The sequence below is a fragment of the Pavona decussata genome, unplaced genomic scaffold (genome assembly GCF_977016875.1).
Source record: "Pavona decussata unplaced genomic scaffold, jaPavDecu1.1 SCAFFOLD_58, whole genome shotgun sequence".
NCBI lineage: Eukaryota > Metazoa > Cnidaria > Anthozoa > Scleractinia > Agariciidae > Pavona > Pavona decussata.
Window position 1 is genome coordinate 5,721,071 of NW_028145480.1, and position 12,588 is coordinate 5,733,658.

The following is a 12,588-nucleotide window of genomic DNA, read 5'->3' on the forward strand; positions in this document are numbered from 1 at the left end:
AACAGCACCACAGGAAACTACTGCCCAGTAGCTTTCATTTGAATGGTCACATTTTAGAATTTCATCCACAAACTCAATAGCAGAACCACCTTGTACAGCATAATAAACAGCACCACAAGAAAGTGCTGCTAAGTAGCTTTCATTTGAATGGTCACACTTTAGGATTTCATAAGCTGATTCAAAAGTAGACCACCTTGCACAGCATAATAAACAGTACCACAGGAAAGTATTGCTCAAAAGCTTTCATTTGAATGGTCACACTTTAGGATATATTCGACGGGCTCAAATGATGGCATAATTAACAAATGGACGGCAGTTTTCTATGGTCTATAGGTGGTTCGTATCGCCGCCATGTTGGTGGACAAAACAAAAGAAAATTTGTTCACAAAGTTTGCATAAAAATGGCAGGGAACTCCCAGAGGAGAAAAATCTCGTTATTCCTGTCCACCGCCATGACGTCACATGCAAACCATCAATGCCCTTTTAGACCATAAAATGAGGCCATAAAGTGTTCAAAACTCAAATGGAACGGCGAGTGGTCTTACTGCCAAATTTTGTTACGGTCTATAACAGTATAAGCTATAGAACACTGCCGTTAATTTGCTTTTTACATTAAAATGGAAAAAGTTCAAGCGGTATTTTATTTACATTTTTATTGTCTGTACTCTAACAAATAATATCTACGAGCCAATCAGAGGCGAACATTTTGACAGTTATTATCAAACTCCTAATTTTACTTCCGAACTGAATGGGTTTCTAAACCTACGGTCCGACTTTCTGAGATTCAAGAGAGATTCAGCTGTAGTATTTGTCATATTTATATGTATAGAATAAGAATTAAGAATAGAAAACAGCTCCAAAATAATCGTACTCCCTGAATGGCTGTATTCCTCATTACACGCGTCTGTCGTCTCCCCTTTTTCAACCTCACCTCTATTAAAGTAAACCTGTTTTTGTTCCATTTGAGAACCTAACGAGTGTAAAACTCTCCGCTTCGTGGGAGGAGAGGACGGTCTACCTCGCGGTAAGTAAATCCTTTATTTAAAGAGGGTAGCACTTAATAGTGAAAAACACTCATATCATATCATATCATATCATATCATATCATATCATATCATATCATATCATATCATATCATATCATATCATATCATATCATATTATAGATTATCATAACATAACATATCATATCATATCATATCATATCATATCATATCATATCATATCATATCATATCATATCATATCATATCATATCATATCATATCATAGATTATCAAATATAACACTGACGAATAACGTCAGCTCCATAGTTTTAGCATATTACATTGTTTTTATCATTACCACAACGTTAAAGTTATGGTTATCATTCCCATTTTGATCGCCATTACCATTGCCAGATAACTGTTACCAGATTATTATCATTATCGTCTCCACCCTCATAACCATGGATTATCCAACATTAAATGACCAAGATCGTTAGATGTGATTTTACCTGTTTTACCTGTTTTCATTTTGTTTGGTATTAATTTTAGCACTTTTTCGTACTTATACGCTTTTGCAACATCGTAATATGTGGCGATGCAAGAAACGCTTCTTTATGTTGTCGCCTTTCTTCTGCAGGTGTTTGTTCTTCCAATGTTCGCAAATTATAGCCAAAATGAAATAGACATCGCCTTAAATCTGTATCGGAGGAAACGCCCTGACCCTACACTCGGTCCAGGTAAGTCCTCATTCTTGGCATCCAATCATAATGAAGAAGTACCTGTTTGAACGATTTAAAACCTTTTTAACCTGTCAGCAATAGCCACGAGACTTGGCGACTTTTCTTAGCCGATGGCTGTCAATTATGATATTACAAATGTCAAAATTTTAATGTTTTCAGATTTTTTCCCAAAAATGAATTCTCCAACTTTCCACACTCATACACTTTTTGATCATTTTATTGTTCTTTTTAGTCGGTTTTGGTTACTTATTTAGTTTTTTCCTGATATTTCTGAATAATCAAAAAGAAGAAGATACCGGAGCCTCGCTAGTTACCGTTTGAAAGTGATGACATCATTTGATTTCTGCTAAGAGCTCGTGTTTTGGACTGAAAAAGAACATTTGGGACTCGTCATTTCACAATTAGACAGCAAATTTGAGTTTTCTATCCGCTAACTACCTGATGGAACTACGTGTTGATGAAAACATGTTGATGATGCGAACCATCTAATCTACCGTACAAGATGGAGGCTGGTACATTTACCCATAATTCTTAACGTACGAATCTTCAAAAACTCATTAATAATTCATAAGCCCACTGACCTATCAAATGGTCGATAAAACATCACGTGCAGTGGTTTTAGAACCCGATAAACCTCCTCCTTGTTACTATGCGGTGTTAGTGTTTTCCTCGTACGCTAATTTCCAACGTTCACAAAAGCGTCATTGTTATGAACTCTATTGACACACGTTTTTCCAGAGGATGTTCAAAAAACTCGCAGCACGTGTTTTATCGAGTCTAAAACCACTCGGTTGCGCCTCGTGGTCTTAAATCCCGATAAATCACTGCTGCTCGTGTTTTAAACACAGCATAAAAACGGACAAAAAAGTTCAAACGTAGCATACGCAATGTTGTTAATACACTGGAAAAATTAGCAAAAAAATTGGCTTTCCATATGCCTAATGGCTGTGTTTGCAAAGTATTGTGGTAAAATTTACAGCCGCCAACTTTTTACACTAGCATAATCCGATGACTAATCGATTCAACAAAGAAATTCGGTTTATTGCTTGTTAATTGTTATGTAAATTCGGCAATTTTCCTTGCTGCCGTGAGCATTACTTTGCAAGATGCATTGAGAAACTAATATTTCACGCTACAACGCAAGTAGAATACCTGTCTACTTTTTAGGCTGCAGCTCGCAACTCATTTTTCGTGGTGTGACAAGTTGCGATGAGGGTGTGTTAGACGCGCAATTTCGTCCGCGATTTATTTGGTAGCGGCGTTGTGTTGCAAGTTGCAGGAAAAATTTGCCTCATGTAACAGCTCCTCAGAAAAGTTATGTAAAAAAGGACGCCATTTTCCCTTTTATTTTTGTAACTTAACTTATCGCAGTCATTTTCTACTTCAATCTTTCAGATGTTACTCCGTCTACCTTGAAGTTCCCTACGGAAGCGGGTGAGTATTCGGTTCTGCTGCAGACCACAAAGCAGTCGTTTTTTTCTGTTAAGGATAGTGCCTCCTAATACAGCAATATTTTTTCGTCGCTTGTGACTTTTGCCGATGCGGGAAAAGCATCTCAGTTAGGGCCGTTGGAATCCAAAAAAAAAAAAAACTTTGGCGTAACCACGCGCTCAGAGATAGTTAAACAACAATATTTGCAAAAAAACGTTAAAGAACAAAACAATATAGAGCGCGTTTTGCCAAATTGAACTCTCACTATCTCTAAAAGATTTGTGGTTACCCCCTTTTTTCTTTTTGAATTTCTAAAGCCCTTCCCGAGTTGAGAGAATCTTTCAAAATGATGTCTATCAAACAGTTCATGCATCTCATTAGTCTGCCTTTCTGGACATATCTCGCATCGACTGTCAAAGCAGTAAGGTTCCCATATTGCAAAGAGTAAAACGAGGGAAAACATCGTCAACATTCGGAGAATATAAAATCTGTGTTTAAAAACTGATAAAAGGCAGAACATAACAAATCAGTGGTGTCCCTGAGCCTTGTGTGCGTTACTGTGCATATGGAGAATGTTCAGGTCTTGCGTCAGAAGCTTACAAACACTGGACTTGTACAAATTGACTTCAGTACCATCCTGCCAGCGCCAGTTTGGCTATTGCGTAGTGACGAGGAGCGGGATTGGAATTTCTGGAAATGGAACGACAATTTTCAGTCGGACCGGACCGACCGGTAAAAGAGGACCCTGTGGTACCAGTTGAACAACCTGTGCGGATACTGCTGCCATTCAAAGGCCAAAAGTCTGCTGACGTCTTAAGAAAACAACTCAACAACCTTAGCAACAGAATCGGAACACCTCTACAGCCCATCTACACTAGCCGTAAACTGGGTGATGCACTTGTCGTAAAAGAACAAAAGCCCTCTCTGATCAATCAACACAGTGGGTCTACAAATTTTCCTGTCCTCTGTGCGATGCAGAATACATAGGCCTCACAACTCGACACCTTTTTCAGAGAATTGAAGAACACTGTCGCAGTTCTTCATCCATTTGCAGACATCTTCAACAAGATCATGATACCAGCCCTAGATCTCTTGACTTAGCCAAGAATTTCGCAGTTCTGAGGAAATGCCAAGGAAAGATGGACTGTCTGGTATACGAGATGCTCCTGATTAAGAAGTACAGACCAAGTCTTAACATCCAATCAGACTCAATACGTGCCACATTATTCACTTGACTTTGGTTTTCCTTTGTGTGAGGTCACTTGATGATTCACTCGCTTAGAACAATAGACTATTGTTTTCAGTTTAGTTTTGTCTACTTACCTATGTAAATTTTCTTCATTTTGTTGATAATGATGACAGGATGTCATCGAAACGTCGAAATCTCTCCGCGTTAGTTTTTCTGCTTAATTTAATAACAAAAGTCAATTTTCTAAAAGTTAGCTGGTCACCATTGAGGCTTAAATGGTTAAAACGAGGATCCTCCTGTAATGTACGTCGAATTTAATTATTAAACCCCTAAAAAATGTCGAAAAACCAAGTACATCATTGCAGAAACCACAAAAACAATAAGTACTGCACCTAATATTTTATAAGGTGATTGGTCCAACAGACGAAATGAGGGTATAGCTCGTCAAAGGTAATAAAAGGCAATGGTTATTAAGCCTGACAAACTTGCTCGTTATGTGTTTTTCTTACGGTTTTGGCCTTGACTGTGCACAAACCACAATAGAGTTTGAAATGTGAACATTAAAACAAAGGATTGTGCACGGGTCGCGGCGCTTCCAACGTAAATTACAGCACCATTATTTTCATGCCAAGGTTTCATAACCAGTCCCTAAATTAACTACAGTATGCTCAAGTAAATTCAGTCTTCGACACGAAAATATCTATCTATCAAAATCTGCGACCTATAAATTTTTGTCTGCGTCTTTCCGAATCTGAACTTCCACCGACGTTGAGTTATGAAGACATTCCCCTAAAATAAGAAGGCATCTCCTGATTATATGGAGACATTTTGAAACAGTGAAATCTTAAAGTTTTCTGTTTTCTTTTCTGATGTTAAAATTAAAATATCGCAAACCTGTTTGGAGTCTGTTTCAATAGCACCCTTTTCCCAATCCTCAGGCTTACCATCCTGTATGCCTGTAGCATGTGGTGCACGCAGTAAATGACTCCGTTGGATTAGCCTTAATCAAGACAGGATCTTCTCTTGCCTTAATATAATCAATCAACTGAAATTTGGGGCTTTTTGAACTGATAAAAAATGAAATGAAAACGCTCAAAAATATGAAGACCATGTTGAACTTTGTTACTCTGTATTTGTTTGGTTGATTGATCACGACGCTTGCAAATAAGAACGGTTTTATAAACTTGAAATTGACTCAGACGTACAAAACACTGTTATAATCAGCCTCGTCCCTAAACATCCTTGTCGCGCGGTCGAGCGTGAAGTCACCCATTGACGCCTCGAGTTCGGTGCCAAGCCTCAGACAGGCAGCACGGCTCACTTGATAAGCACAAGACTAGGCCTGGAAAAGAGGCTGTGTCAATAATACGTAATAAGTGAAATGCAATGAAATGCTCCAACAGCACTTTATGATCTTGTTATTATATGCCCACAGAGTCTGACTTTTTCCGTTGTTCTGCTGTACCAAGGGGTTAGAGCGGCTAGGGTGCGGCCTTGTAATCCGGAGGTCCCGGGTTCAAGTCCCTCTCCGGCTGCTAGCCGGAGTTGTTTCTCGGTAGCCCAGAGTTCCTATCCTTTGCCGCGCTTGTAAAGAACCAGCTGGTCTACCTCCTACCAGTTGGGATTTTTAACCATGTTATGTTCGAATGAATACTGATTTGTAATCAAATTAATCATTTCTCTCTCCCCAGAATCCAGGAACACAACTGCTTATGTGTCCATTTCGCTTGGAATCCTGGCTGGGCTTGCTCTGGTTTTTAGCTTCCTGGTGTACTTTTACGGACCGTGGAATCCTAAAAACATTCCTTTACCTTCAGGTTTGTATTACCTACACTTAAGATCAGTATTTTAATTCCCTAAAGAAGGGAACCTTAAACCATCTTTTACAGTTTCATGACATGTGAAGCTTTTTAGGCACGTTGACCAGTTAGACACACAACATCACAGAAAAGCAGTATCTAAATATTTGCAGTTGATTGGCTGTAGTTTTGATTTTCATTCACTGTTTAGTAGCTTTCATTTGAGTGGTCACAATTTAGGTTTTCACCCACAAACTCAAAAGAAGAACCACCTTGTACAGCATAATAGCAGTACCACAGGAAAGTACGGCCTCATAGGCCACAGTTAGAGCCACCAGCGTAGCATGATAAACAGCACAGCAGGAAAATGCCGCTCAAGAGGTTTCATAGTCATATTGTCTCCGTGCAGTGTTGTTATTGTTTGTTTGTTTGTTTTTTTTGTTGGATGTACAAGATTGTGTTATTGCTTGTTTATGCGAGTGTGTTTATTTTCGGATTAATTTTGTAAGATCGAGTTCGTATTTAAGCTGGTGTTTGTGACAATTCTTCTTCTGATTTGAATTTACTTTAATAGACTATGCCGTCTATGCCGTCGAGGGAAAATCAAAGGACCTTCTTCCTTTAATGAAAGACGATCCAAATTTTAGTCTAAGGACGGAAGCGGATTGACCGAGATGAAAACAGAGAGAGGCCTAGGAACTAGGCAAGTAAGCGACCACCTCTCATCAGCGACTACTTTTCCAAAATACCGAACGTTTTCAAGTCAAATCACTATAAATGGAACCTCTCGTAGGCGACCAACTCTTGTAAACGACCACTTCTCGTAAGCCACCACTTTTAGGGATGATTGTTTAAAATTTTCAATTGTTTTTAAACTCCCGTAGGCGACAACATCCTGCGCACAAGTTGCTGTATCTCTCACGGGCGGAAATTGAAAAAATGTGTCGCTGTAACATATTGGCCACATCATTACAGCGGACGCCATAAATCTCACAGTCGGAGCTACCTGAACTGTCTCCCGGTATAGTTTAGCAATGAAACAATTGATAAAATACACATGCACTATAGTGTACATAATTATACATACACATATATACGCATATACAGTAAGAGGGGAAAATAAGAACAAGAAGAAAAGCGAATATAAAGTTCCAACAGAAGTAGAACCTTCTAGTTACTAGTTCGGATGCTGTACCACTGAGTTTAATGGGAGTTTCGTGGAAGCTGCTGACTTTTTCCCGAGAATTCCCGTGTCACTGATAAACAAAATACCTACATACATTTACATACATTTATTGAAGCTCCCTTTCCAGGGCTTTTCAGCCACACTTAATTTTAATTACCTCTATCATTCATTCACCAAGCTTAAAACATAAAATCACATTTCTTGAATTTGCCCTGAGTTACGTTTGATCAGATATTGAGTTTCAGTAATATTTCGCTTTCGTTTTGCAGATTTTAAATACCACGCGTTCATAATATACAGCTGTAAAGACATACCGTGGTTGAAAGACAAGCTTCTTCCTTTCCTTGAAGAAAAGCACCATTTAACATGTGTAGATTACCGAGATTTTGTCCTCGAGAAGCATATCCCACTCACTATTGCCGCCAGTGTGAACAACAGCTACAAAGTCATAGCACTATTGTCAACCAATTCTGTGAACAGTAATTACTTTCGCTACGAACTGGACCTCGCCATAAGTCGGTTTGTACAGAAACGGGATCAGAGTCTTATCGTTATCAGAATCGACAAAGTGGACTCTGGACTGCTTCCTTCAGAGTTGCAGAAAAGAACCTTTGTTGATTATTATGATATTCAGCAAAGGCCTTTTTGGAAACAAAGACTTCTTAAGTTGTTCAATTTTCCAGAAGTGTCCAGAACCAACAGCACTACTGACAATGGCATCGATCGCGATTATCCAGGGCAAGAATGAAAACTAAACAAAAATAATTTGGATACGGTATTTGCAGGGTAAAAAACCTTGTTTGGTGATAATTGGTCTGATTTTTGTTATTGCTATTGCAGCAATCCATGTTTTCATACCATGTTAACTGTTTCATTTAGACAAACCTGACTTCATGTGCTGAATCTTACAAAAAAGACATTTCTGTTTTTTACCAATACTATTGCATTTATATGATGTTAACTTGTGCTTTTTGATATGTAAATAAATGAATTTCCTCGGCCAAACGTTCCGACATATATTGTTGTACAACAAGTCATCTGTTGTATAAGACTGTTAGACATGTGGTTAACCGTGATTTAACATTCGATCTATAACAAAAAATGTTGGTCAAACCTCAACACGGCCCGGGGTGCTAAGCTAAGCATCCCAACAATATTGCTTAACCAAGACAACCCAACAGATGTTGTTGGATAGTAAGAAGCGTTCAATTGAGTAAGCAACCAAAAAATAATTATGTGTCAAATTAAGAGCTTACCTTTTCCGTGCTCATAACGGAATTTTTCTCGAAGTGAAGTTTAGTCGGGGGGAAAACGCAAACAAATCATCAAGTCGCCATCTTGAACTGAAATAAGGCGGGAAAACAAAAGTCGCGCTGCCGCGGGTATCGGGATGAGGAGACAGACGTGCCTATCCCGCAAAACCTCCCGTCACATGAGCTTTCGTGCCAAGGGGGGCGGGGGTTACTTGACCCGTTTTGAGGTATAGGGGTGTACCGCTAGGGGTTTGAAAGATTGTTTATTAAGATAAATACTGACAAACGTCTCTGATTTCGGATTTCCAAATGCTCGATGACTTGCAACCATACTGCTGTCTAGGATGGGCCCAGAACAGACTCGCTTAAAATCATATACCCTGTTCAGGGCAGAGGGGCCAAAAATCATACCCTATCCAGCGGCGCTTCCCCGTATAGCCCATATAGTGGAGTACCCCCCCCCCCCCCCACCAGGTTTCGTGCCCGGAGAGTATTTTTTTTTATCCCTTTTCACAGATTTCCGTTGTTTTTGATACAAACTAGCTCAATGTGTTTCTCATTCTTGTATAAGTTAGCTGACTTGCTGCTTTCAAATTATAATTTTTTTAATTTAACATTTCCTCGAGTAAACGAAATCAGTACAGGGGTAAAGAGGGCTCTGGGAACGAGATGGAGCTCAATTTGGTCAACCTCGTTCCCAGGGTCCTCTCTTTTCCTTCCTCGAGAAAGGAGTCAGTACGGTCCCCAGTACGTGATGTCCCGGGAAGGCATCAGCGAAGTTTGTGACAACAAGGGGTTTATAACGAGCATTTCCACAACACACACTCACTTCAGACCTGGAGGAGGTTGACATTTCTTCAACTCAGGTAGATTGTTGTTTATTTATAAGAATTATTTTAAAAACTGTCATTGGGGAGGGAAGCCGATCGACGGACGTTGGCGGACGGCTTCCGTCAAGACCTAAACATGCACTGATGCACGGCGGTTAGTATCGCTAGCTTGACGCCTTTTAACGGAGCTCTAAATGCACGGAAATGGGAAAGAAGATCAATTTTAGTATTACCGAATGGAACACCAAGAATTTTTTAGCAGTGAAATGTAAGTAGACTATAAAATTGTAGGGACTTAATTGGTTAGAAATACCAACGGACTAAAACAAGCCGCATGTGAATCTAGGCCAATCTATTCAAAGGTATTTTTTGTATCATTTATTCCCAACTTCCGTGACTTTAAGTTTATAAGTAGTGGTGTAAAAAATAAAAAAGAATTGAGCTCAGAGCGCTGATTGTGAGCGAAAGCACTGTCTTTTCTTACAGGAAATCGGTGACGAAATAAATATTCATTATTGTGCTTCGCAAATTAAATAAACAGCATATTGTTGACAAGACGAATGTATTTGTATTTTCGTGTAAGTGATGAATTGTAATGCAGTTACTGATCTCATGAAAGAATAATGTACGAACTAAACTTCATTTTATAGAGCAATAGATGTACTTATTACCGCGGCGTAAGCTCAATAAGTGACATCTCATTCTCTGGTAGAAGTTTTGGAAACAGTACGTGCTACTTCGGACAAATCCGTACTCTGATTCAAGTTGTAGAATTAATTATCAACCTCTGCTTCTGTGACCGTTTGGAATTCACTAGGTCTACTTAATACACGATTTTTGTAGACCGCATAAAACTGCGCCAAATCTTTCTCATTTCTCTTGCTTTTGTACCTGCTTGAAAATCTCACTTCGCCTCTTCCAAAAAAATAATACAGCGAGTGTGTAAGCCGCGAGTTTGTCGTGTGCAAGCCGCAAACCAAGGCCGCCAAGGGTACTCTCTCGAGGGAAAGAGGTTGAAATATCAGTGTGGGGAATTCATTTCGGAACTCGCTACTGAAATTTAAAAGTGCCCACACTTCAAAACTAGGCCTAAGGTGAGTTGTGCTACTGATGTTATCCTGAGTCGACAGCTTTCATTTGAGCTATCAGAAAGGGTAGGGAAAACTGAGCAAAAATCCCTAGGAAAACAAACTGAATTTACATCGCAAAGCTTTTGGTTTATGTTTGTGATAGGTTTGCATAAGGGGTTTGCACGTGAAAGAGTGGAGGGGAGGGGGGCGCATACCCCCCCCCCCCCCTCCACGGGTGTACAGAATAGGAAACAAATAAAACAAAACTGCAAGACAAACTGAATGGACTGTTGTTTTATGCCGAAAAACAATTGGAAAGCTGCATATAGATCATTACAGTGAAAATATGGCTGATTCATTTAGTATGAATATTCCTTGCTGTCTATTTTAAGTATTAAAGGGCTTGGAACAATTGTAGATAAGTGCAATTTAAGAAGATTGTTATTATTATTATTATTATTATTATTTCATTATCATTATATCAGTATTATTCATTTTCATACATTACTCCAACGACTACTATTATAAGTATTTTAATTATTATTACTCAGATTTATTTATTTATTTATTTATCCATTTATTAATTTAGTAACCAGTATCACAAAGAAGCAATTCCAGGGTGAAAATACTAGTACAGAAGCTTTCATTTCAGACCTGATAAACGTCTTGGAGGGAAACGTGAAACCGATCACCTGTCCTAGCTATTTAAAAAATAATAATAACATGAAGGGTCACATAACAAGGGAACTGGACTAAATCCAACAACCTAATATGCAAAGGCACCATCAAAATGAAAAACTGCAGTCAATCAATCAACCAGATTAGGCCTGATCCTCATACGACTTCCGCATAGCACAGGATGTAACGTGATAATCACTGGCAAAGCTACTCGTTCGTAACGCTCAGAGATAGCTTTGGTTTCTTGCATGCAGTGTTACGCTAACGGAGACGAAATTCGATTAAAATGGAGATGTCTCTCGTAGAACGGAAGGTGCCAGAGAAAGGGTTTTATTAAGTGGCAATCAGGTGAGAGAGATGCTGGCATTGGATCGCCCTTTGTCTGTTTTGTCGGAGTTACAATGCTGTAGTGAGTGTACTTTCAATTTCGGACAACACCTGAGGAAATTAAGATGACAGTAATCGAAACCTGTGCAGACGGTTTGATCCACAGTTTTGTTTGTTTGTTTTTTAGAACGATTTTCTGACCATTTTGATTTACTACAGTGCGGGAAACAGCTCAGTGCTAACAGACGTCAGTACTGTATTGCTTTGCAGCGTGAGGATGTGATCCGTCGGAAGATGACATCATATAAACGGCATCTTTGTTTTGATTTTCAGATCTCCTCCTCTTGTTATACACAGTATGGTGTAACACCTCCGTGAAATGGCCTTTCGAGTTCCTTTTCTGTTTTTGTTAATGCAGCTGATACCAGATGCACATCGATCGAAACCCTTAACAACAAGGAATCGTTTGTGTCTGTGCGGCGATCTTGCGCTTCGAATCCAGTTCACGAATGATAAGGTGAGAGCTGCATGTACATCCATAAATATTTATCAGTGTTTACAAGTAAATACTACGCTGAGTCCTTCAATCTAGTGATGTAGTTTAGTTTTCAGTCCAAGATACGAAGGAAACTACAAATAGTGGCAGTTTCTGAACGCTTCTTACGCGGACAATTTTGCAAACTGAGAAATAATGACATTTGAGATTTTTTTTCCTCCTTGGGTCTTGAGTGGGTCAAAGCCAAATATTTGAACAAATATGTTTTGACGCAACTCGGTTTCTCCAACCTTTGTATTCTTGTCACGATACTAAAGAATGAGTACGACACAGAAAGCAATACAAAAGGATCTTTAGCTCGATCGTTGCTTGATTCGGGCTTATCCCGATTGCAGCACTCTCCGATGGCCAAATTCTGAAATTGTTCTTGCGATCACTTGCGTCGCTAATTTCTATTCTTTTCCCGATTGTAGCGCTCATCATACTAAATAGCATTAATTATTTTTGTCTGACTGATAAACTAAATGTGCGCGCGAGGACACTGACAATGACAGTATCGTGGCAATTCTTTATGAATTTCCGCGAATTTGACCCATTCAACTAGA

The 12,588-nt window shown here is 39.1% G+C and overlaps 1 protein-coding gene across 7 annotated transcripts in view; it reads left to right on the plus strand.

The window, feature by feature from the left end:
* Positions 1–12,588, plus strand: part of LOC146479886 (uncharacterized) — a 134,881-nt gene that overhangs the window by 43,430 nt on the left and 78,863 nt on the right. For 2 of the 7 annotated variants that reach the window (XM_085110756.1, XM_085110757.1), the window contains exons 17-19: positions 968–1,024; positions 1,622–1,721; positions 3,120–3,158. The exons of 1 other annotated variant lie outside the window; for it this stretch is intronic. In XM_085110756.1, coding sequence (XP_084966882.1) covers positions 968–1,024; positions 1,622–1,721; positions 3,120–3,158 — 196 coding nt within the window. Of the gene's footprint in view, positions 1–967; positions 1,025–1,621; positions 1,722–3,119; positions 3,159–6,035; positions 6,162–7,598; positions 8,335–12,588 lie in introns of those variants that run through there. 4 more of the 7 variants (XM_085110758.1, XM_085110759.1, XM_085110760.1 and 1 more) reach the window with 3 other exon arrangements.